We start from the raw sequence: 24,374 nt of genomic DNA on the forward strand, positions 1-24,374 counted from the left end.
ATTGTCGTAAGCTTTGTAGTAATTTATATGGAAAAAATCGTGTAGTTGCTTCATCACACCTGTTTCACCCGATACTAAATAGTAAGTATCGCTCATGAAGCACTGCGCTTTGTAATATGACGACCTGAAAATGATGGGTAAAGTGCTTCATAAGAGAATTGGTGCTCCGCATTGTTAACCAGACAGTCAATATTACCGTGCAACCATAACTTTCTTTTTGATTGCCTAAATCGGTTGCCCACTCATCTCCCATCCATGAGTGCTGTGTCGACCGAAACTCCAGACACTCTGGTCAAAAAGCCTGAATACAAGGTTCCCGAGAAGTCGAAAACGATATACACAAGTGATGACGAAGATGATCACCAGTCTTATGCGGAGTATAGCGACACAGACGAAGATGCATCTGAAAGCGAGGAGGAAATCGAATTCCATGAAGTAACTGAACTTCTCTACAATCCCAACATGCGCAACTATGAAGACGAGCATGGGTTTACGGTGAATGTGCGGACAGACGACGAATACTCTGATGACACCACAGATTCAGAATATATCGAAGAGAAGAAAAGACAATCGCAAATGATTACCCCTGAAGCTATGCAACTAGCCAATCAAGAAACTGATTCAGAGAGTGAATACGAAGACAAGATTGGCGCAGTTTACAAGTCTGAGATGTCACGGACTTTCTCTGATCATTCAGAGCAGGAACATCCATCGTACCGTAAATCTATTGAGAGCGTGTCTGATGCCGGTAGCAACCACTCTGAAAGCAAAATTGTCGAAAACACAACAGCTGCATTTGCAACAAAATCAAACAATCGCAATTCTTTCGCTATACGGCCAAGATCTCAGAAGATTACTGCGCTGGATAGCCTTCAATCTACAGATACCAGTGAATCCGAAGGCGAAGATGAATTCAAACGTAAGGGCTTAACAAAGGACAGACCTGCGTCTACCATGAGAAATCCGGTATCTATCCGGCCAAACACACATCGACCTGCTGCTCGTGAGAGTTTTCAATCTACGGACGCTAGCATGTCTGAAAATGAACAGACCGATAAGTTTGTATCGATGGAGCTCTCCGAACGACCACATGCCCAACGACCTGCTGCTCGTGAAAGCTTTCAATCAACTGACGCCAGTGTTTCTGACAATGAACACAGAGATACTTTTGTACCAATGGCCACGCCTGAGCAACCAAGATCAAGTATTAGACACTCGACATCTGTACGTCGAAGCTCGCAAAGAATTATCACTCCAATAGATGCTCAATTGGTACATGAACTTTCAAGTTATCTGGAACCGAAGAAGCAGATCTCTGTGGAAGAATCTAATGACACGGAAAAGCAAGTTGCGGAGGCTGAAGAGATGCATCTCGAAAATGCTCCCATGAATAAGCGAAGCTCGGTTCCAAATCCTCATACCCACGAAGAAGAAGACACAGAACATGATTTTGATGTTACTGGATACGGTATTGATTACCGTAATGATGTGGGAAATCATTCCCATCGATCCTCTTATTTGTCTGACCAAGAAGCAATACACCAGGAGAATGACAATGTGCACAAGTATTCTGAGGAAAAGATACCAGAGACGGCAAGCTCTCACTCTGTGGAAGGCGTTCAGTCTACATCTGTTTCTGACTTTGAGTCCGATGCGTCTGCCGACACAACTTTGACCACACCAAAGACAGAGATCGAGCCATTAGATAAGGCGACGAAAACTTCCATGACATTCACATCGCACCAAAATCTGACAGAAGAGCCTGTACAAATAACATCACCAAAAGATTATGTAGATTATCTTGAGGAATTGGAACAAACGCCAGAGTTGCCTCCAAAGGATAGTATGAACAAAGTTTCGGCCGCTGCGATATCAAATCGATTCAGCATACAATCCCTTAGCGAAATGAAGGAAATTTCGCTAGATCATTCTTCGCAACCTGAGCCTCCAGCCAAGGACCTTCCCTTAACACCACAAGATCATGGATATTCCTTGCCATCCTTTAATCGTACTGCTCGTCAGTCAAAGACTCTTCCTCCTATAGACACCAGCATGGGCAATGGAAGACAATCGCTCTCTTCTGAACACTCTAGTCCACGATCTGGCATTCTTTCAAATGCTTTCAGATTACAAACTCCTCTCACTCTTAGTAATCCATTCAAGCGTTCCCCACCTTCGTCCACAGTCACTACACCACGTACCAGTATATCAACGGCTCAAACTAGGCCGTCACAAGCCTATTCTGCAAGACAAAGTAAACGTATGTCAAAACAACTTGGGTTAGCGTCTCCAGTTGTCGGCGGATCAGTGGACGAAATGCTTTTGGCAAGACTAGAGCAACAGAACACTGAGCTTCGAAAAGATCCTAAAAATCGAGTTCTCCAGAATTTGCAACGAGAAGCAGTACGACGAAGCGTGGAAAATCTGAAACATGACAAAGCTAACAAGGGCGTAGATGGCGAAGGAGACTATGACTGGGGTAATGCATTTTATTGGGTTTTGTTTTCGCTTCTATGCCTGGTTCACAGATGATGTGTGTACTCATTCATTTGCATTTTTGACTTAAAACAGAATTTTGGGCTTTGTGTCTGTCTAACTTCCAACACATCACTCGATCACAATCCCGAGTCCTAGCCACCAACATCCAGCGCGGTATACCTCCGTCCCTGCGTGGTATGATCTGGCAAATGTTCTCAAAGTCAAAGGACCCTGTTCTGGAAAGTCATTACAGAGATCTTTTGCGCCGCGACAGCCCATACGATAAGATGATCCAACGCGACCTCGCCAGGACGTTCCCAGATCATCAATTTTTCAAAGATCCTGAAGGCCATGGTCAACTTGGACTCTACAATGTTGTAAAAGCCTATAGCATTTATGACGAGGAAGTAGGGTACTGTCAGGGCATCGCGTTCATTGTTGGTGCGTTGTTATTGAATGTAAGTCGCTTTTTTGTTGTGACCAATTTTTGCAATGGGTAGTGACTGACGGATCATGGTGATATCTAGATGCCCGATGAAGAAGCTTTCTGCGTTCTTACATGTCTGATGAAACAATATGGTCTTCGTGGCCATTATACCCCCGACATGGAGGGTCTTCAACTTCACTTGTACCAGTACGAGAGGATTTTAGCAGAACAGCTTCCACATATTGACCGACACCTCGAGCTAAAGGGCATCACATCAACCATGTATGCTTCCCAATGGTTCATGACTCTGTTTGCCTACCGATTCCCACTTGAAGTAGTGTTCCGCATATACGATATCATGTTATCCGAAGGTGTTGAATCCATCATTCGGTTTGCCATTGCTCTCCTCAAGAAAAATGAGAAAACCATTCTTAGCCTCGATTTCGAAGCCCTCTTATCTTATTTGAAAAACGACCTCTTCAATGACTACGAGGTAAGACTATGCGTTACGCAAAAACGAAGGAAGCTAAGCTAATCAAACGTGCCGATCTACAGACTCAGCAATTGGTAGAGGATGCATGCGCCGTCAGCATCACCGCTCGACGCATAGATCAGCTCACGAAGGAGTATCGCAACTCAGTTGTCAAGGCACAGATGGAAAAAGAAGCTATCGAAGATCTTCAAAGATCGAATGCTGATATCTCTCAGACCATTCAGGATTTGGAGCAGCGTTTATCAAAGATGTTCCAAGAGCACGATGATGTCCTTGCCCAACTCGACGAGTCCAAAAAGCAAATGCGCCAGCTCACAAGTGAGAACGAGCAGATGCGAAGACATGTTGCTTCATTAAAGGAGACAGTTGAACTTCTCCCACAGGAAGTAGAAGCGTTGTCTAGAGATGAATTTGAGGTGCTGTGTACTGAGAATGCTACTCTGATCGAGAAAAATTGCTCTTTGGAAGACGAACTGGTAAGTGGACGGCGGGCGCGCTTTGCGTGCATCTAACATATGAATATTATGCTAATGCTTTGCAAAAATAGAACTCTGCAGAATCACTCTTGATCGACATGAAAGTTAAATACGCCGAAAGCGAAAATGAAACTGACTCGCTTCGAAGACATCTTAACGAGATGAGAAGAATCATGGCCGTTTAACAAACCCGCAAGTATTTTTTTGGAACTATCCATGAATTTGTATTCCATTTTGCCATTTTATACGATTAAAATATCCCCATCATACTGTATTCATAGACAGTGTGTCTATTTAATAAAGTACGTAAAAGACCTTGTATTATTCAACACCAGATAAATTATTATATTTCAAGCAAAAAGTTCCACACATTCCCCCCAACGCAGTAAAATTCTAACCTTTGCAGTGATGTGTGGTACGTCAGTTTCCGGTCTTGAATTTGTGTAAATTTGCAATTGTGTTCTGCTGGATGCTGGCGCTGCACTATGGGTAACTCAGATGTCCACCAGTCACAGAGCTGAAGTTCTCTGAAATTCTCCACTGTAACCGCGGATGAACTGTGTTCCGTACCATTTTCTTCCATTTAAACACAGACTTCTACAAAATTTATCTCCTCTCTATATACGTTGAATAGAGTCTTACCTCACTTCTTCGAATACAAGAAGTGGTACACAATGATCTGCAAGCTTATAACACTCATTTGGCGGACTGAGGATGTTTCTAAAAAGGCGGAGATACATGTGGGTGGTACATCGTACAAGTCCCCAAATTGAAGGTAATATCACTTCAATCAGCGACATTCAGCTTGTACTTCGACTACAAAAATAACTACATTAAGTGTGAAAAAAAACTTTCTCTCCTTGGCATTACCTCTTCTTTTCATTCGTTTCGATTTCCACTTCAGCAACCGCATGTGTTGCAACTTCTATACAGTCCTTTAAACCATTCACATCAATCTGAGAACATCACACTATGCTCCGCCATCTTTACTCCATCTCCCTCGTCACTCTTCTTCTCTCAGCGCTCTCAAATGCTCAAGATACAACTTCCAGCACTACGACAACATCAGGAAATTACATCATCGTGTTGAAACATGATGCAGCTGAAGATATTGTTCAAAACCATCTGAGCTGGATGTCCAAACATCTTGCCGTTAATAGCACCCATCATGCAGCATATACTACATCTCAACAAAATACCACCTCGCGCGCCAGTTTGAATTACGCCTCCATTGGCAATTTCAAGTGGTACTCTGGCAATTTTCATCCAACGGCTATTGAAAGCCTTAAAAATGGAACAGCGCAGGACGCTGTACACTATGTTGTAGAAGATATTACTCTCAATACGCAAGAACTTGTACAAGCAAACGTACCAAGTTGGGGTCTCGATCGTATTGATCAGCGCCGCGGTACAGATGGAAATTACCGGTTTCCATCAAGTCAAGGAAGCGGTGTAACAATATATGTTGTTGACACCGGCATGGATATTAGCCACAGCGACATTGTAGGAAGAGCATCACACGGCCCAACTTTTATTGGAAATACCAGCGACCCTACCGACTCCAATGGCCATGGTACATTCGTTGCTGGCGTATGTATAGGCACCCGATACGGTGTCGCAAAGCAAGCAAACGTTGTTTCTGTCAAAGCATTGAATGCTGATGGTGATGGTCAACTAAGCAACGTTTTGAAAGCACTCAGCTGGATCGTCGAACAGCACCAGAACGATACAAGCGCAAAAACTATTGTAAAGTAAGGGATTTTAATTTTTCTTTTATGGATAATTTATCTCCAATATAGACTCACTCCGCATTAACACACGTTTCCGCTATTGCTTTTCAGTCTATCCCTCGGTGCAAAATACAATCAGGCCACTAATGAAGCTGTTGAAGAAGCCATTTCACTTGGTATCCATTTCGCGATAGCTGGTGAGTATATTTATACTACCCATCATCAGTATGAACGCGACTGACATTCAAGCACCTTCTCATCTACAGCTGGCAATTACGGTATGGACGCATGTCAATTTTCACCTGCATCTGCAAAAGGCGCCCTTGTTGTAGGTGCCATAGACGAAGATGATTCTGTTTCTTACTATTCCAACTTTGGTGCCTGTGTTGACTTGTAAGTCATTGCCGCCATCTACTCACTTGAAAGCTTGTTTCCAATGACCGCTGACTTTATTGTAATTTAACACAGATTTGCTCCCGGTACAAATATCAAATCCATTTGGAACACTGGTTCTGACTCAACAAAAACTTTGACCGGTACTTCCATGGCATCACCTCGTAGGCAGTCTTCTCATTCTGAAATTGATGACTTCACCGTGTCTTTAACACGACTTCTCTCTCTTTGCAGACGCTGCTGGAGTTATGGCACTGTATCTGTCACAGAAAAACTATAATACCTCTGACTTGATCAATTACATGAAACATGTTTCGACCTTGATTCGGGAAGACTTCTTGATCAACAACGGAAGCACCATTGCCAATATCAATGAAACCGTTCTTGATAATGGCGTCTCCGACGGTTATAAGTCGTCCAACCCTAACATTCTTGTAAATGAATCTACTCCCGCCAACATCCTATATAACCATCCAATGGATGACCAGCAACTTATGATTTACGATCAACCTATACCAGGCGCTGCATCTTCTTTGCGTTCAACGTCTCTCGTTCTGATCTCAAGCTCTGTCTTCGCTCTTGTATGTGCTTTATTCCTATAGACTTAGTACACTCCTTCTTCGAGACCATCTTCCTTGATACCTCCTCGTTTGCTGTGTATTTACTAATAAACATCATGATCATGACGCGCATGCCACTTTGATTATTAAATCTGACAAACTTTTCAATAACTCTTGCCATTGGCGACTACGAGACAAATTGAGTAAAAAAAGAAACACTTGGAAGAGAAAATTCGCATCGTTTATCTTTCCGTTCAGTGAATTTTACTTGGCCAATAAGCATGGATTGCGGATGCCACACTTCTGTTGTGAGATACATGCAAACAAGTTTAACTAACTATAAAACACCGAAAGAAAAGACTTGACGTTTACCTAACGTTTGCCTACCAAAATTTATATAAATTGATAACGCACATATGATTACTACTGCAACTATAAGCTGTTCCTCCGAATATTTCCTCCCAGATAATCAACTCTAAAGATGAAGATTAAATCGCTGCTCCTTCTGTCCAAAGCGTCAACACCTTATCTCAATTGAAATAATCATGATAAAATGTAAGCAAAAAAAAAAAGAAAAAAGGGAATAAATAAAAGATCTATGCCATTTATTTGCTATGGTCTCGTACAGAGGTTACTATAATAGCGAGCAGAAGAATGATAATTATCATGACATGAAGTCCCTGTAGAAAAGAAATCCAGGCGAATACATTAACGAATCGACAAAACGACTATTTTTGTGGCATTTACCAAATTATGATTTAATTAACGAAAAATCATACGACAGTCAAAACGACTTAAAGCGGTTGAGCTTTGTCTACAATAATTATTTGGCGATTTTCCCAAATGAACAGAGGGATAAAGAGAGGCAACTCTTATTAAACATCTGGTGCACTTGATAATCATATGTAAGAAATGCAATAGGAAGCCCTACATGTAAGGGTACACAGTGAATGCCAGCCCAGATGGTCAATTATTGCCTGTAAATTGAACACTACTCTGCGCAATATTATTCAATCATTTCTCTACCATTGCTGGTAAGCTACTTTTTATTTTCCCTAAAGAAGCCACTGGAGTGCCAAAAAAAAATAATTTAAATTCCTCGAAGTAAAATATCATAAAAACCGAATTTAAAGTACCCAAAAAAACCTTATTTTATGCTTCAGCAGCTGATTTTTTGAGCAACGTATCGAGCCTTTCAATTGATTGTAGGGCTATATCTGAAAAAAATAGCCTGGGTAGCTGTTCATTCCAGACCTCAGAATTGGTATATTTGAATTATGCAGCAAACTTGTCGGAGGCTAAAACGATATTTCAGAAAATAAAAAAATATATTGCTCACTACAGGGATCGAACCTGTGACCTTGGCGTTATTAGCACCACGCTCTACCGACTAAGCTAAGCGAGCTTCTTGTTGGTTAGTAACTTTATGGTAATTTTACGCAAACGTGTAACTCGTTAAATTTAGAAGGCAATTTACTCCTTGGATTATGGAGCTAATTATTTCAAATTTCGCTAGCTGCTTTATATTAGCAATAGCTTTTTTTATTACACAGTTATAGTCAAAAATACCTTTTTTTGAGCCGTAGAAACGTCTTTTCCGTGTTTGAGACTCCGCTGTCGATCGCAAAATACTAACCTGACGATGTCCATGCGGGCTCCCTGCTAAAGGCATTAAGACAAATGATGATGAGGGAGGTTCTACTTCGCCAAACTTCACCAAATAAAAATGATCGCATCCATATTTGAAATAGAAGAGTAATTTATCGTACTTGGAAATGGCGAAACTCCGAGAGAAAACATCCTACTCCTACTGTTAAAGTAAAGACCGAACCATCCTACTACGATAAACAGTCTCAGCACCATTCCTAAACGCGCGGTCATCTTGGAAAGAGATTCTGCGCACGAATCGAGGATTTCCCTTCTGAATGTTTGCTATTTCTCCTACTGCCACTAGTTTCAGCATATGGTCGGCCTACCATCCTTCAGAAAAACCCTCTCTCAACGCGCCCTTTCCACCTTCTCTTATCTCTCCCGCTGAAACGGCACATAATAGCATTTCGCCCAGTACGATAGACTGGCAATAAAGCCACCCCAAGAAGCTGCTCCATGACGATGCTATCCCACTCTTGAGATAGTCCCTATACTAACAGTGCCAGCAACTCAACGTGAGAAGAGCCGCTAAATACGGTGGCATATAATATGGCTGCTGTTCTAGCCAAAATCGCACCCTATCTCATCACCTCTCTCAATGCTTCTTCTTTCCTCCTTCACTTTGAAATGTATGGCAATACCCTCTTCTAACTCACACTCCATTAATTTCGCTCTTAACTAAATTCTTGGACCCTGCCGATCCACCCCACCTACTGATCCGCCCTGTTCATATTTGAGCAATTCTATTTATTCGATGAAAAGTTCCATTTAAAACCGCCACCAGGCACATACTGGCTACACCGACATCTCCATGCAGAAAGGACAAAGTCCCATCTCCTCTAATTCGCTCCTCTGCCACAGCAATTTAGTGCAGATGTACGGATTACTGCGAGTGTAAAATTGTACTTATCTGATATACCAGACCCTGCTTTCTCTGCACCAGTTTATAATTCCTTTGCAATAAGGCTTTCGATATTCCTCAGATCCTAATTTTTTCCAAATTTCTGTTCAAAAGATTGAACTTCAATCTTCGCTTTCATCTTTTCCTTTGCATCTGTTAAGACTGCTTTTCTCAAGAGGGAAAAAGCCAACGATAAATACCCAAAATAACTTTTTATTAGCCAGGCGGGCAGCTCTTGTTCTGCTCCACTCAAATTTTTTTTTTTTTGGCCGGATTACGAGCAAAGAATACTACACAAAAGACACCAGATGCATAGCGTCCCTACACACATATAACACAAAGCCTTAGGAAATATCCAGGCATTGCCCCTGAGTACTTGATAAGTATCTCTGAAGAACAGAAGCTCCTTCTGGCCATCTTCAAATTTCGAATAGGCATCTTAGCGCACCCAATCTGTGCCGATGACGGTTCCTTCAAGGCATCGAACCTAGCCCTACATCCTTTGCATCAGCCCAGTCAATTCCTGCAACTCACCGGCAACCATGGACTCAGTCCAAGTCACGTTGACAACAGCTCCTGTCTCCGCGAAAGTGCCCGCCACCTCGCCCATCCCTGAGGAGATGGACAAGCTACGAGCCGAACTAAGTGCCGCCCTTGAGGCCCTGAAGCAGAAGTCGGCCCTCTGCGAACAACTGTTCGCAAAGACGATCGAACAGGGGAAGAAGGAAAAGAGGGTTAACCTCACTTTCCCTCCACTTCCGCTACCACCACTACGACCACAACCACTTGGGCTACCAAGGCCAAGGCAAACCTGCCGGCCAAAAATCAACTATCCCCTGCACGTAGACTAGCTGCTAGCGTTCGCCTTTTCAAAGAAGAGACTGGACCCAGCGGATTCGAATACCTCTACCTCCCTCAAAATCGGAGAATGAACCGCTCCGAGGCTCGCACAAGTCTCAGAAGATTGGGACTAGAACCGTCCCGGCTACTGGACATCATCATGCCGACTAGGAAGGTCATTGGCCTCCTGGTCCATTTTCAGTATGCTCCAAAGGTTAGGGAAGTACTAGCCAAGCACGGGCTCAAGCCCATCGAGTTTGACCCCACCGACTCTACCACATCGCCGACCCGAAGCATGCTACCCTTGCTGCGGATGATCGAAAGCAGCTGGCCCACCGCATCCATGCCAATAGTATGCTACGTCCCCTGCAGTACATGCGCCCCGAGGTGCCCACCGCCGTTGGCCGATACTTTGTCGACCAACAATGGTTGACCCTTGAGCAATTTGCTGCTGCGGTACCAGACCGCAATCCTGCAGCGTCATTTCCCCACTGAGGTACAGCAAATACTGGACATTGCCGCATCCCACTCCCTTCATTTAGGTTACCGATGGAGCCCGACAAAATATGCAGTGCTCAACGGCCCAGCCTCTCGACAGTTCACGCTGTACGATGAAACCCTGCCCACAGTAGTTGAATTCATCTACCTTGGAGTCCCATTCCAACGCCAGGGCATGTCCACCTCTTCCCTTTTTTCCTACCGCACACCAGGTATCATCTTCGCCATGGGTGCCCGCCCCTCTGGCTTCAAACAACTCCTTAGAGCTCGCCTGTACCGCACATTCATCCGACCAAAATTCGAATATGCGCTCGCCATCTCCAACTTCGGGGTCAAAGAACACAAAGACCTCGAACGGATCCAGGATCGATGCCTACGCATGCTCTTTGGCGGTCACCGCTTGTCTTCCAGCACCTTTGCAATCTTCCGTCCATGAGCGAACGCACTACGTTCTTAGTGTTCAAGTTCTGCATCAGACTTCACCACCGACTGGCTCCCTGGCAAACCTCGATTTGTCTTACAGGATCCATGCATATACTCTAAGAAATCCGACTAGTGTTTCGAGTAAGCAAAGCGAGTATCTCTTGTTCAGCTCCACATTTCTTTTTCGCCGGAATCCGAGCGACTAAGAACCACCACAGCCAAAAGATACCCAAAACACCACACACACCGCTCCAACCAACACCAATCACTCCTTTAGGACTCTCTGAACATCAGATGAGTCTCTTTGAGGTCCAAACGGCCCTTTTCGCGATCTTTATGGTACGAAGAAAATCCCTCACCTGCCCGAAATGCGCTACCGTAGGCTCCCTTAGGGGAGTTGAACCTAGCCCTACCTCAATGGCCGCCGCGCAGTGCAGCTCTTGCAGCGCACCCACAACAATGGACGATATCCAGATTCGCCTCCCTAAGGAACCGGTCGCATCTCGCGATGCGACCGAAAAACCAGTTGCTGACAACAACAAGGAGGTACAAACCCTCCGTGCCGAGCTTAGCACAGTCCGGGAATCCCTGCAAAGGATGACTGAAATGTACGAGCTACTATCCGCTCAGATAATTACAGAGAAAGGAAGAGGAACGAAGGAAAACTTTTCCTTCCCCCTCCCCACTCATAACAAACAGCAAACACATGCTGCCCCTCGCCCCAACCAAAATCAACGGAAGCCGGCATCGATCACGCTGTCACGCAGCCTGTTGCCGCCCGCTCCCTTGCTGCTAGTGTCCGCCTCTTTCAAGAAGAGACTGGGCCGAGCGGATACGCATACATCTACCTCCCCCGGAATCGAAGAATGAACCGTTCCGTGGCCCGCTCCAGTCTCTGCCGGCTGGGATTAGAACCGTCCCGCCTACTGGACATCACCATGCCGACTAGGAAGGTTATTGGCCTCCTGGTGCACGTCCAGTATGCGCCCACCGTCCATGAAGTGCTGGCCAAGCACTGGCTAAAGACCCTAGACTTTAACTCAACGGATCCTACCCATATTGCTGATCCCAAGCATGACACCCTCTCCGGCAGCGACAGGCAATTGCTGGCGAACAGCATCCATGCAAACCGCATGATCCGTACCTTGCAGTACATGCGCCCCGAGGTGGTTCCTGACAAAGACCGCCGTGTAAACCCTGCCGCTGTTTTCCTGCCTGTCAACCATCGGCCACAGCCTGCCAAGGCAGCAACCGACAGCAGGAAACGCAGAGCTGTGTCCGTCAGCTCGGCCGACTCTGAACACACCACTGATGCCATGACCACTACCCAATGGGGTTTATCATTGGGCTTTGGAACGCCAACGGGCTCCAGGCGAGCTCCGTTGACGACGTTCTCCAACACTGGGCATACCTTTGACTTTCTCTTTATCACTGAGATCTGGCTCTTCCCCCCATCCAGATTACCTACAACATGGACACAGTTCCACAACTATGGCCAACCGACAGCAGGTAACTTCAGAGGCACTCACGGCATTACTGCAATGATATCGGCCTCTTGTATGGATCAAACCCTGTGCCTGCACGAATTGATACACCTATCCTATAACACACGCAAGCGACCTCCAGTCATAGCCTTCCTTGACATCAAGGTGGCTTATGACACAGTTGACCGCAACGTCATGTGGATGGCCCTTGCCGATACCTCGACTCCCCTTGCCCTGCTTTCGCTCCTTCGCCACCTCTTTGACGATGTTACAACATCGGTCATCCTCTCCAACCATCTCTCACCCCCTAATCACCTTCCACCGGAGTACTGCAAGGATCCGTACTTAGCCCTCATCTATACTCCATATATATCAACACCCTGCCCTCCGTTTTGCGTGCTGCGACCTCGCAGTACACAACGAAAGTCGGCCCGCTCGCAACCCCCATTAACTGCCTTCTTTTTGCAGATGATGTCGCTCTATTTGGTACATCTGCTGTAGCTGGCAAACCTCGATTTGTCCTGTAGGACCCATGCATATACTTTAATAAATCCGAATAATGTCTCGAGTAAGAAAGGGAGCATCTCTTGTTCTGCTCTACACCCGCGCGACCAAGAACCATCCCAGCCATAAGAGATCCATACACCCCGCTACACCGACATATTCGACGTATAGAAACCAAAACCTCCACCAAAGTGTCATCGACCTGTTCATCTCCAACTTTCCACCTTCTGCAAGATCAACAGTAGAGGGTGTCTCTGTTGATCTAAGCCCCCAAACACCCCAAACACCCGATTCTGTTCCTAAGGCCCATCGCGACCATGGAAGTATTTTCAGGCCTATCTCTAGGTTTAGACCATCGTCTAATATCGGTTTCCTTCGAGATCTTGACTACAAAGGCAAGGTGTACCAACCGTTAAAGTAGCGTTCCATGTATGCATCTGTCTATCCTGCAATGTTCAGCGTCTAATAAACCTCGTTAGCCAATAGTGATGTTATGCCTCGGTCAATTTTACAGGCGACAGTAATATGCCAATTTTTTTGTTCACGATTTCCTCAGAGATTAGAATGATGGCAGTTTTTGCAAATCAAGTCTTCTGACAAAAGTGGCACCAAATTCTGATGATGAACAGGAGGAAGATGATGGGTTCATAAATAGGATAGCTTTGAGTGGTAAGAATCAAAGGAGTTGTACAGTATGAAGAGCTGCCGTTCAAAGCACGGGATGAGAAATGATGCAGTCAAAAACATTAATTTAGTCGTTTTGCCAAGGCAGTGATGGAAACGGCCATTACCCAAAACGGAAGTAGGTAGTTGCAAGCAAATGACGTTCCGACGACGGAAATAAAGACGTAGCATCTCCACCTTTTTTCTTCTTCTCTTTCTTCTCTTCAACTGTTCAAACCACCATGAACAAAAACTCCATTGCAAGACATGTTATAAAGAGAGTGCTGGAACCCAGCGACAACAAAGCTCTTCAGCGACCTGTCGATCAAGCCGCGCAAAGGAACGACCCAGAAATATCGCTTCAACACAGGAAACACTGGTGGAGCAAAAAGGCAGAGGCAGAGATTATCTTGAGTCCTCAAGAACATAAAATCCTGAAAAAGGTGAAAAAGAGAGCACACTACTTGGACCGTGGAATTCACTGTTGCTGCTTTGCTATCGGTTTAGATGGTCTTGTGGGTAAGTGTGGGGAGAATATAGGTTGAGCACGAAGCTGTTTACTCACATCCCTGTTCAGGTTTCATCCCAGTGATAGGCGACTTCATTGGTGTCTTTTTCGCTCTTGCCCTTGTTAAAACAGCTACTAAAGTCGGACTTCCCACCCCCATTATCCGACAAATGCTGATAAACGTTGTGATTGATTTTGCGGTATGAAGACGTTCCTGCCTTGACGACCCATTTTAAAGCGTACTAAACTATCTATTCCGCTCATAGCTTGGTTTGGTTCCTATTCTCGGTGATGTCATGGACATCTTTTATAAATGCAATACTCGAAACGCGGTGCTTTTGGAAGAGTTCCTTATGACTCGACGAAGGGATCAGATGCTGAAAGACCAAGGAAAGTTACCCGAAGATCATTTAGTTGGAACAGGTCCGATACCCGGCACGGAGAATGAGAGGCCAAAAGGACATCAAGGAACTCCTCGTATACGTGCTTATGAAACAGACTCACTTGATGATCAGGAGAGGTCAATGTCCGGTAAACAGAAGCTTATTGGGAACGACACCTCGGGAAAGTCTGGCACAGCGAAAAGCGGATCCTTTTTCACGACCTCGTCGTCAAAACGTACTTAATCGACAGTTGTAACGAATCATATAGTCAATATACCTAGCACTCTCTATAGTCAATATTCATTCTAGTATAGTTTAATTCTTGTTAAATTACCCATTTTATGATCAGCGCACCCTCCCCTAAAAAAAAGAAAAAAAAAGTTTTGCTCACATGCATTAAAAATTTCGAGTGAGTTCCCCGAAGAAAAAAAAAATTGCTGATCGTGGATCGCTTCAGTCAGACATAATAATTTGCGCAAATGTCGACACCAGCCAACTTGCAGTTTGACGATCAAGTGTTTGACTTTGCTTTTCATCCGAACGAGGATGTCATTGCCGCCGGCCTTATAACTGGCGACATTCATTGGTAAGATTGGCCGTCTTCGGTAGACTTTTTTTTTTTTTTTTAAATAGCACTAACACCTACCAGCTATCGTTACGGCTTAGAAGAAAACGTAAAGCTTTGGTCCGAACGACCGGGTAAAAAGTCAATTAGAGGGCTAGAATACAACGCTGACGGATCAGGTATGCATAGGTTGCAAAGCAAAGAAATTAAAAAAAAAAAAAACTTACGCTCAGCTCATGTTACAGTATTGTATAGCATATCCAAGGACAAGTCTATCACGGCTATAGACGCAGCTGTAGGAACCACGAAATTGAAACTTTCTGCTGCTCATGAGTAAGTGACAATCATGACTTCTAAGAAACCTTATACAAGCCGCATACTCATCGTTTGACAGAAATCCATTGAATTCGCTCCTTATTCTCAATAACAATGTACTTGCGACCGGTGACGATCAGGGTATCATCAAGGTAAGCTGCATAGAATTGACCAAACGAAAAGCATGCCTGAGTTTCTCACACTGGTTTATTTCATAGCTATGGGATAATCGATCTCAAAAGTGTGTCATGACATATGAGGAGCATGATGATTTCATTGCGGATATGACCTATAATAGCGACAAGAAAACGCTTATTGCAGTAGGGTGGGTTATGACGGTTTCATTTTGATCGCTTCTCATACTCGGTATACTGATGAGTTTTATAGTGGTGACGGCTTCCTTTCTACATGGGATATTCGGAAACCAGACGTTGTGGCCATGTCGGATTGTATGGATGATGAGCTGTTATCAGTGCAGTTGGTCAAGGTGAGTAGACGGCATAAAACATGAACTCTCAGTACAGTCTCTCTCAAGTGGATGTGGTAGGAATCTCACATTTCTCTGTTTGTCAGAATGGAAAGAAAGCTATTGTTGGATCACAAGATGGAGTTCTCAGTTTATGGACCTGGGGTGATTGGGGTGACTACACTGATCGAATTCTGGGCCATCCTAATTCAATTGACACCATCTGTAAACTTGACGAAGACACTATTTGCACCGGTAGCAGTGATGGTCTTATACGGTATGTATTTGAGCACAGTATATAGTTGCCTGCGCATTCTATCTAACCCAATGCAACATAACAGAATCGTCTCCATTCTGCCCAACAAATTTGAAGGCGTCATTGGTGATCATGGAGAGGAATTCCCAATTGAACGTATTCGACTAGCTGACAACAAGAAATATATGGGTAGCTGCGCACACGATAATAGCATTCACTTCTGGGACGTAGCTCATCTTTTTGAAGAAGGAGGTGACGATGATGAAGAAGAGGAAGAAGTGACTGAAGACAAAGATGAAGTGAACCTCTCTACAAATGTTTCAGAAGATACTGTCACCAAACCAGCAGAGGCTGATTCCTCTGAGGAAGAAGAGGAAGAAGATTCGGATAGTAATGTCGACAACAGTGACAACGATGACAGTGATAATGAGAAATCACGCCAACAGAAAAGAAAGAGAGGAAAGCAAATAGAAGGTCGTAATGCCAAAGCGTCACGCCAACAGGCAGCTTCGGCTTTCTTTGGAGATTTATAGAGCATTTGTACATCCTTAATCACACCTTTTCATTATATTTCCAATTGATTTGTTAGTCTATCATTTTTCAAGTTTATTTTGAATGCTCTGTTGTAGCTAAGCCTTTGCAGAACGGAGGGTGGGTATTTTACATTGTGAGTCTACAGATAGGATTTTGAAAGATGGGGTGGGTTACCAATAGGTGTCAAAAAGATGCAACAGCTCAAACGTTGGGCAGTTCCTGCGCTCATGAGTTCTTTGCTGGAACAACTTCGACAGGAGGTGTGTAGTCGTGGTTCCAGCCTTGTGGTGATGGAGTTTCTGTGGGGATCTTCATTTCACGAGGGAAGGTGATATGACGACTTTTGACGATGGCGGCCTTGAACAATCTATCACTGGTCTTCTCCAGTTCATTCATAGCAGCACTCATCTTACGAAATTTCTTTTCAAGTTCACGATTTCTACGTTCACGTTCTTGATTTTGGTGCAATTTCCAAGCTCGTTCAATGGTCTCATGCTGCTGCAAAGCTTCGCCTTCGAGATTAGGCGTTTCTCGAGTAGGTTGCTCGAATAGAACACGACGAATGATCTCTAGTCTTTGGTCTCCACTTCCTCCTGTAACTGGTGCAGGGGCTGCTGCTCGAAGAAGCTGTTGACGACTTAATGAAAGCCTTCCAGTGCGTGCAAAAAGAGACATTGTTGTAGTGGGTAGGTGGAATGAAAGCGAAGCAGTCCTATGGAAAACAAAATTATCCCCTAATTTTGTTTGACTTTGCCAAGCCACTCAATTGCCAAAGTTTTAAAAAAATGCCTTGTCAAGAAATTTCATCTCTGTGGCAGGTCTGGACGTTGGAGTATATGTTCCGGTGATGTTGATATACCAATTACTAGCTGCTCAAGTGTGAAAGTAAAATCAATATTACGACATGAAGTTCAAAAACTGTTTGTCTTCCAATGTGAGCTATGTCTAGATAATCTTCCAACCACCATCAAACTCATTTAACTGCCAAGCATGATGTTGGGAAAATAAAAGGCAGGAAAAGTGTAAAAGATTTACTAAACATCGTATCGGAATCAGTCCTATATCAAATGGGCAAAGGCAGGACGATTTATTGGGGCGGCATAGCCAAAATGGCACGTACCCAGACGAGATGGATATAAAACGCCATGTCGACAAAGAATTTTTAAAACGGATCTTTTACCGCTTAGTCTATGCGATAATGCGCCATCTCAATATACCTCGATTCTCCGGACATAACAAGGTCCTACCGTCTCCCACAAGCACAACATATAGCAATCGAAGTGCATTGGAAAGTGATGAAAGTGATCTCGACAGCTCCTCGTCAATGATCAGCATGTGCCAATTGTCGTCTCCGTCCAACATAACCCAACTTCGATCTATACCGGATGCATTGATTGAAGCTACATTACCCAGCTATCATTCTGGATTTCAGTTTTCCTCCAATAACGGATATGATAGTTCTACATACACACGAAGAGCAAGTGTATTCCATGAACGGTTTGATCTCCTCGAATTGTATCCTAGAGACCCACTTCGCCGGACCATCTACCAGCATGAATCACACTCGGAGCCCGCTATGAGATCAACTTATGGATATGGACCTAGAAGAATGAGCCGGGAAAATTCTGTTCAAAGGATAGCACATATGTTCAGAAATATGATGGGTGTCAGCAGACACAGGAAGCTTTAGCGAAGTATTTTGCTGGGGTACGTTGACTATGGTACATAATAAAAAGAGTTTCATTGTATTTTATGACAGTTAAAAAAAAAGGGATTGAATGTGTATGTGCATTTTATTATGGAGAATTTTGACTTGTGTTTGGGAAGTTGGTGCCATGAAGGGTACATTATCTTTCCGCTCTAACCTGTTCAATTTTGACATGATTCCCATTAATCGGTCTTACCGAGCCAAGAGACATTCAATTGAGAGGAGTGTGGTTGCGAGATGATATCGCGATACATATCAACTTTTCTAGCGTTCCGATATCTGTATCCACCAGCCTGTTCCAGCTTTTCTGGTGTGCATACAGCCGTACAGTAAGTATCTTTGAAGCCAGTGCATTCGTCTAAAATTTGACCGAAAGGATCAATGATCATGGAATGACCACATTTGACTTGGCCGTCCTCTTCACCAATAGGGTTAGTGAAAACAGCAAAGATTCCATTGTCATAGGCACGAGCCGGAAGCCACTTCATCAACCATTCTCTGCCGCTTGGCCCATCAAATTCAAGACGCAGTCTCACGGGATCCAGCTCGCGGTTGCGCCATAGTTCAGGGCTAACATGTCTTGTGCCAGGCAAGTAGTCTCTCTTGGTACAACCGGTAACATGAGGCATGAACAAGATTTGAGCTCCCATGAGCGCAGTTGCACGTACATTCTCGATGACATTATTGTCGTAACAAATCAGAATACCAGCAGTCCATCCAAGAAGATCAAAGGTCACATATTGAGTACCCGGTGATAGGTACTTGCTAACGAATGGATGAATCTTTCTGAATGACGCAATAACCTTGGTGTCGTCGACACAAAAGTAAGTATTGTAAACCTTGTCTTCATCGTCCTTTTCAAAAAGGCCGGCAAGGATAATAATACCAATCTCTTTGGAAAACTTAATTAGCTGTTGGACGCTTTCTCCATCCGGAATCTTCTCTGAAACTTGAAGCAGCTCTTCTTTTGTCAGCCTTTGGGCAAACGTGTAACCAGAGATACTGCATTCATGAAAACTGATGACTTGACATCCCTCGGTTTTAGCTTGCTTTGCCAATTCATACATTTTGGACAAATTGTATGCCTTGTCACCGCTCTTGTTCTCAAATTGGACTGCTGCGATCTTTAGGGGTTGCATATGAAGATTCTTTCTTTCGATTGTTTAATGAGAGTCGTGGAAGATACGACCTGAATATATAATTTTTTAGAGAGCTAAAAATACGCTTTTCTTCCTCAGGGTCCATTCTATTTTAATCCCCGGGGATGACACTTTCACTTTGCCCACGCATTCGTTTTCAATCAATTCAGCGAAGGAACGTTGGATAAATGATACATCTACATAAACCAGCCAATCAACACAGTATATCTATTCCCACCTCTATCAATGATATACGAGATATCAGCACAATATCATTTTTTACCAATATAATAGCATTAGTAATACGATTAATGTGGAGATGCATTCGCTTGTCCAACATTCATTTGAAGTCTCTGGTAAAACTGCCTTTCGGATAACTGCGGTCACTTTTGTCAAAGACATCGATCAACTATCTTCAGCTGGTGTTGTTCACAATTGATTCCCCACTGGTTCCTTTATATGGTCTATCCGATCTACCACCATCAATCAGACTGATGCGCAGCACCACAAAATTTTCCCTGACTTTGAGCAAATCGAATTCATACTACGACACTTCAACCTGGGCAGTCTTGATTGTGCCACCTGGACTTCTGAACTGTTGTTCTTCGATACTCACTCTCAATGATATAAGAATCTTCATACTGGTAAACTGTTTCAAAATTTGGCATAGTATTCAAGTTAATTTTGGTACTTTAGAATAAAGTGAGACAGTAGGGTGAATTTCTTTTTCAGCTTTTGGTAGATCTGTCTGTGATTCAAAATTTTCCAATTTACCGAATGTTACGGATTCCTCGTTTGACGCGTTCAATTTGCTTTCGCGGAATGGAATCAAGTAAAAGGAAAATCTCGCAAGTCGATGGTACGGCTGGGTCCGTAGACAAAGAAAACAAAAAGAAAACCACTGCTTCTCCGGCACGGCAGTCATCACTCTTGTCAATGTGGGGAGCTAAATCTACAACAGACAAAGCGGTATCTTCGCTAGCTGTCGCGAAAGCTGCGCCCATTAATAAATCTGATCTCGAGAAGGATTTGACAGAGGAGCAAAAGACCCTTCTGAAGCTCGAGCTCGAAACTCTTAACCCGGAATGGCTGCGAATCCTCAAACCCGAGCTTACGAAACCTTCTTTCTTAAAGGTATGTACTACTCAAACTTATTGGAGGTCACTCCATTTCACCTGTCAAACTAAATCGCGAGATTTTCAGCTCAAATCTTTCTTGGAAAACGAGAAAAAGCAAGGAAACAAAATATTTCCACCTGGTAAGAGATCTTTGTTGTTTAAAAACTTTCGACTTTGGGCCAACTCTGATACACTCTCGAAGAAAACGACATCTACAGCTGGTCAAACTTTACTCCCGCTTCCAAAGTGAAGGTTGTAATATTAGGGCAGGATCCTTACCACGGAGATGGACAAGCGCACGGCCTTTGCTTTTCAGTCAAAAAGGGGGTTCGAGTGCCTCCTTCTCTAGTCAACATATATACCTGTGTAAAAAATGATTACCCAGATTTCAACAAGCCAAACCATGGGTAAGCACCAAACCCAGGCTTCCGTTTACTTGTTCTCTTTTAACATGACACACTTGCAGCTATCTCGAAAACTGGGCAAAAGAAGGTCGGCGACCACTCTCAATTTATGCTCCCACAATGATGGTGTACTAATACTCAACTTGTCTTGTAGGGGTGTTATTGCTAAACACATCCTTAACTGTCAAAGCTCATGAGGCTGCAAGTCACGCAAACAAAGGATGGGAGGAATTGACAGGTAAGGTTTAGACAAAGGAGAATTAGAGCCAACAATGGGAATTTGCCATTATTTCTGTCACTAACTGATGCTCGACATTATCATGTTATAGATGCCGTGATCAACTATGTAAATGAAAAGAAAAGCGGAGTAGTCTTTATGCTTTGGGGTGCACACGCTCAGAAGAAAGGTGCCAAAATCAACAAATCGGTTAGTTTATTTCGAGGTGTATGAGATGTATTTTTCCTTTGTACTGAGCATGCCATTTAGAAACACTTGGTTTTGAAAGCCGTCCACCCTTCGCCTCTCTCTGCACATCGAGGCTTCTTGCAGTGCAACCATTTTGCGACTGCAAACAAGTACCTGCGAGATAACGCAAAGGATGAGATTAATTGGAACTGTTTGACATAATGGATGTTGCTTGTAGTTGGAGTTATCTTTCATCCACTATTGCTAAGAAGCAACTTTACCGAAAATAAAGTCATTAACTACCGCACAGCACTCTAAATGAAAATCTAAGCCATTGATACCTGATTACGATGAAAGCTTGGTTGATAATGCACTTTGTCTAGAAAGCTAAGTTTACGCCAATGTAAATTTTCCCGGAAAATTCAAAAAAGCTTAATTTCAATGCTAGCTCACTTGTAAATATATCAGGATGTTTTGCTAAAGTTTATAGTGAAGGGTGATAGTGATTATTCTATGCTTTTCAGGGCCTTTTCTTCAAGTAAGCGACAAGCAGATAGGAAGAAAAAGTGAATATAGGTCAATGGTGTCAAATATAACCATTGAAAATGGAGCCAGGCGGCCACAGATTTCAAGTGCATATTGCAAAGATGTCAATTTCTCGCCACAAATTTCTTTTATCACACTTTACCTTTCGTTTGGGTTCGCTTTCTTTCTGGTTTTACCTCTATTCATTTATTTTTCTACTGCAGAAGCCATCCGGAGGTAAGGTTTAAGTGTGCACCTATCGACTTGTTCCATTCATAGATCTTAAAGTAGTTCTCTTGTAGTTCAACCCGGAATATTACGCACTATACCAACAACTTTAATTCCCTACGAGCGAAAAGAAAGGAAGAACAGCCATCAATGACAAAGAATCCTTCGAAAAAAAGTACACTTCAACAATTCGGAAAGCGTTCTCGATCGTTGCGCTTCGGTGAATTTTTTGCGAGATTTCCAAACCTGCGCAAATCTCAACCACATTTTGAAGGTAAGATAGTTGGCGAAAAATTATTTTGGTTTTTATCTAATCGCTAAAGACTTCTTCGATGTATTTAGTTGTGGTATCTCCAGACCAATTTGGAAGCGTTGCTGACCCCGAAAATGCACTGATATTTGGAGCATCATTACATGACATACTAGAGCGTGCTCCTTTCACTACCAAAGGACGCCTCTGTATTCCATATGTACTCCATCGTTGCTTTTCAGAAATCTCGAAGAAAGGTGCGTATGGCAGCTTTGAATAATGATCACTAGTATTATAAAGTTCAGCCTTGGCTGATATAACCATATCTGCTTTAGGTATTCGCAGTGAAGGATTATTCAGATTATCAGGCTCTGCACCAAAGATCTTGCAATTAGAGAGCATTTTTAGCCAGGAGCCACATTTTGGGAAAGATATTGACTTGAGTGCATACGACGTTCATACTTTGGCTGGTACTTTCAAGAAATTGCTGAGAAGCCTGCCAGAGCCTGTGATCCCGCATCATCTCCATGTTTACTATTTGAATGGATATCGTATGTTTTCTATTCTAATTATGAATGTGGAGTGTGTCATTTCATGCTAACCACAGTTTATCTATTAACATGGGTAATTCATTTTAAGGCAAATCTGCCAGCGATGAGCAAAATCTCTCAATACTTTCCAGTCTTGGCCATCGTATGGACGCAGAGCATTTTGACCTCCTCAAATATATTATCGCAGTCGCCGCGTATGTGGAGAGTGAGAAAGAGAGTAACAAGATGACTTCAGAGGCACTTGCTATCGTACTTGCACCAACTTGCACCGGGCTAGACGGTATCATTAACAAACTTCCAGCAACTGCTAATCGCATGTCAGCTTCAATGGGACGTACATCAAACGGTAGAACCTCAACCACCTCAAACAATGTACTTCAACTAAGTGTTGTAAAGGATCTGGAGCAATGGACATCCTTGTTTCAATTCATGATCAATTACCATGAAGAACTCTTACAGAACTGGACAGGCGAAAACCAAAGCGAAGACCAGGTCAGTTGAAAGATGCCATTTAATACTAATGCAGTCATTATATTCTTTACTGATCCAAGAAGGTTCAGGAAAGCGCTGAATCCATTCAGGAAAGTGCTTCAGAAAGTGAAATAGATGCAGAGTCAGAAGTTCTTCCAAGTCCAGTTTCATTAGAAGCAAAAGAGGAAATCCCAGCTCCTGTCTCACCTTTGAGGACAGATTTCAGGTTGTCATTTGAGGACTTTGTCCTGCCTGAATTATCTTTGGAGTCACTAACTTCAAGAGAAACCAGGTCAGAAGGTTATGAAAATATAGACATAGGCAGCAGCACTCTAAATGTATCACAAGGCGATAATAGCTCTACAGAATACTTTACTCCTATCTCCGAGCGTCCTGACGAGGAAACTCAAGATGATAACAATTCGGAGAATAGTGAAGAAGAGCTGCAAGATAGCGAGGAAAAGCAAGCACAGGAGCATGGACATCAGGGAGAGAGCCATTTCCAGGGCCAAACATCAAGCACTTTTCCAAGTGCACCTACTCCTAGAACCCCAAAAACACCTAGAGAAGAATTGATGGCGTTGAAATCAGGTCGAGAAAATATGTACAATCAATTATTACGGCAGTGGAAGTCTCGAGAAGAGTCACGATCACCAAGAGCCACAAGGAGTCGCTCCCAGACAGGTTCCGGTGCTTTCAGCCGTTCCGTACTGTGCACATCTACGCAGGTAGCTCCTGCTGCCGTTCCAGCCCCACAACTGGTGATTCTATGCGAGGGTGATATTAAGGAACGCGCCATAGAGGAAGATGTGGTTCCATTGACGCCAAAGACAGAACAACAGGGAATGAAAACCATCTTGACGAGGCATTCCATAGATAGTGGAGTGTACAGCGCAGACGGATTATCTTTGAGCGATCTAGAGTAATCACACAGTGTTCCATGGTATATCTAGAGATCATAAAAAAATGTACTTCCTCTTTTTAAACCATTTTTTCCCCCAATGTTTGGCCTCGCGATACTTCAACG

At 43.5% G+C, this 24,374-nt stretch overlaps 10 protein-coding genes and 1 non-coding gene across 11 annotated transcripts; 8 read left to right on the top strand and 3 right to left on the bottom strand.

The window, feature by feature from the left end:
- Positions 1 to 83: 83 nt before the first annotated feature.
- Positions 84 to 4,214, top strand: K450DRAFT_223722 (uncharacterized protein). The gene is made up of 5 exons (XM_051586100.1): positions 84 to 2,479; positions 2,572 to 2,936; positions 3,006 to 3,398; positions 3,461 to 3,874; positions 3,946 to 4,214. Exons 1-5 carry the CDS (start codon positions 256 to 258, stop codon positions 4,057 to 4,059), a joined length of 3,510 nt encoding a protein of 1,169 aa, XP_051448448.1. The 5' UTR covers positions 84 to 255; the 3' UTR covers positions 4,060 to 4,214.
- A 525-nt stretch (positions 4,215 to 4,739) lies between these two features.
- Positions 4,740 to 6,715, top strand: K450DRAFT_223726 (uncharacterized protein). The gene is made up of 5 exons (XM_051586101.1): positions 4,740 to 5,625; positions 5,716 to 5,801; positions 5,871 to 5,997; positions 6,073 to 6,161; positions 6,232 to 6,715. Exons 1-5 carry the CDS (start codon positions 4,847 to 4,849, stop codon positions 6,597 to 6,599), a joined length of 1,449 nt encoding a protein of 482 aa, XP_051448449.1. The 5' UTR covers positions 4,740 to 4,846; the 3' UTR covers positions 6,600 to 6,715.
- Positions 6,716 to 7,889: 1,174 nt separating this feature from the next.
- Positions 7,890 to 7,962, bottom strand: K450DRAFT_t18. Its single transcript has one exon. It is a non-coding gene; the product is annotated as a tRNA-Ile (tRNA).
- Positions 7,963 to 9,650: 1,688 nt separating this feature from the next.
- On the top strand, positions 9,651 to 10,882 carry K450DRAFT_196210 (uncharacterized protein; the record flags this gene model as incomplete). The annotated part of the gene is made up of 4 exons (XM_051584518.1): positions 9,651 to 9,842; positions 9,908 to 10,300; positions 10,321 to 10,404; positions 10,427 to 10,882. The coding sequence occupies 4 exons, from the start codon at positions 9,651 to 9,653 to the stop codon at positions 10,880 to 10,882; spliced, it is 1,125 nt and encodes a 374-aa protein (XP_051448450.1).
- A 2,880-nt stretch (positions 10,883 to 13,762) lies between these two features.
- On the top strand, positions 13,763 to 14,654 carry K450DRAFT_268534 (uncharacterized protein; the record flags this gene model as incomplete). The annotated part of the gene is made up of 3 exons (XM_051592885.1): positions 13,763 to 14,039; positions 14,098 to 14,228; positions 14,295 to 14,654. 3 exons carry the CDS (start codon positions 13,763 to 13,765, stop codon positions 14,652 to 14,654), a joined length of 768 nt encoding a protein of 255 aa, XP_051448451.1.
- A 192-nt stretch (positions 14,655 to 14,846) lies between these two features.
- Positions 14,847 to 16,659, top strand: K450DRAFT_223741 (uncharacterized protein). The gene is made up of 8 exons (XM_051586102.1): positions 14,847 to 14,997; positions 15,061 to 15,155; positions 15,222 to 15,309; positions 15,371 to 15,443; positions 15,510 to 15,616; positions 15,679 to 15,778; positions 15,865 to 16,034; positions 16,099 to 16,659. Exons 1-8 carry the CDS (start codon positions 14,891 to 14,893, stop codon positions 16,544 to 16,546), a joined length of 1,188 nt encoding a protein of 395 aa, XP_051448452.1. The 5' UTR covers positions 14,847 to 14,890; the 3' UTR covers positions 16,547 to 16,659.
- K450DRAFT_223746 (uncharacterized protein) lies at positions 16,557 to 17,261 on the bottom strand. The gene has a single exon (XM_051586103.1). It carries the CDS (start codon positions 17,220 to 17,222, stop codon positions 16,773 to 16,775), a length of 450 nt encoding a protein of 149 aa, XP_051448453.1. The 5' UTR covers positions 17,223 to 17,261; the 3' UTR covers positions 16,557 to 16,772.
- Positions 17,262 to 17,676: 415 nt separating this feature from the next.
- On the top strand, positions 17,677 to 18,250 carry K450DRAFT_290402 (uncharacterized protein; the record flags this gene model as incomplete). Its single annotated transcript, XM_051593565.1, has 1 exon — positions 17,677 to 18,250. One exon carries the CDS (start codon positions 17,677 to 17,679, stop codon positions 18,235 to 18,237), a length of 561 nt encoding a protein of 186 aa, XP_051448454.1. The 3' UTR covers positions 18,238 to 18,250.
- A 68-nt stretch (positions 18,251 to 18,318) lies between these two features.
- K450DRAFT_223747 (uncharacterized protein) lies at positions 18,319 to 19,407 on the bottom strand. The gene has a single exon (XM_051586104.1). It carries the CDS (start codon positions 19,392 to 19,394, stop codon positions 18,438 to 18,440), a length of 957 nt encoding a protein of 318 aa, XP_051448455.1. The 5' UTR covers positions 19,395 to 19,407; the 3' UTR covers positions 18,319 to 18,437.
- Positions 19,408 to 20,192: 785 nt separating this feature from the next.
- Positions 20,193 to 21,656, top strand: K450DRAFT_223748 (uncharacterized protein). Its single transcript, XM_051586105.1, has 7 exons — positions 20,193 to 20,528; positions 20,598 to 20,652; positions 20,715 to 20,919; positions 20,979 to 21,004; positions 21,071 to 21,154; positions 21,246 to 21,343; positions 21,404 to 21,656. Exons 1-7 carry the CDS (start codon positions 20,217 to 20,219, stop codon positions 21,542 to 21,544), a joined length of 921 nt encoding a protein of 306 aa, XP_051448456.1. The 5' UTR covers positions 20,193 to 20,216; the 3' UTR covers positions 21,545 to 21,656.
- A 569-nt stretch (positions 21,657 to 22,225) lies between these two features.
- Positions 22,226 to 24,273, top strand: K450DRAFT_196217 (uncharacterized protein; the record flags this gene model as incomplete). Its single annotated transcript, XM_051584519.1, has 5 exons — positions 22,226 to 22,349; positions 22,418 to 22,582; positions 22,631 to 22,876; positions 22,965 to 23,368; positions 23,431 to 24,273. The coding sequence occupies 5 exons, from the start codon at positions 22,226 to 22,228 to the stop codon at positions 24,271 to 24,273; spliced, it is 1,782 nt and encodes a 593-aa protein (XP_051448457.1).
- Between the last annotated feature and the right edge of the window lie 101 nt (positions 24,274 to 24,374).

This window comes from Umbelopsis ramanniana (assembly GCF_025399195.1).
Source record: "Umbelopsis ramanniana AG unplaced genomic scaffold K450scaffold_5, whole genome shotgun sequence".
Classification (NCBI taxonomy): Eukaryota; Fungi; Mucoromycota; class Umbelopsidomycetes; order Umbelopsidales; family Umbelopsidaceae; genus Umbelopsis; species Umbelopsis ramanniana.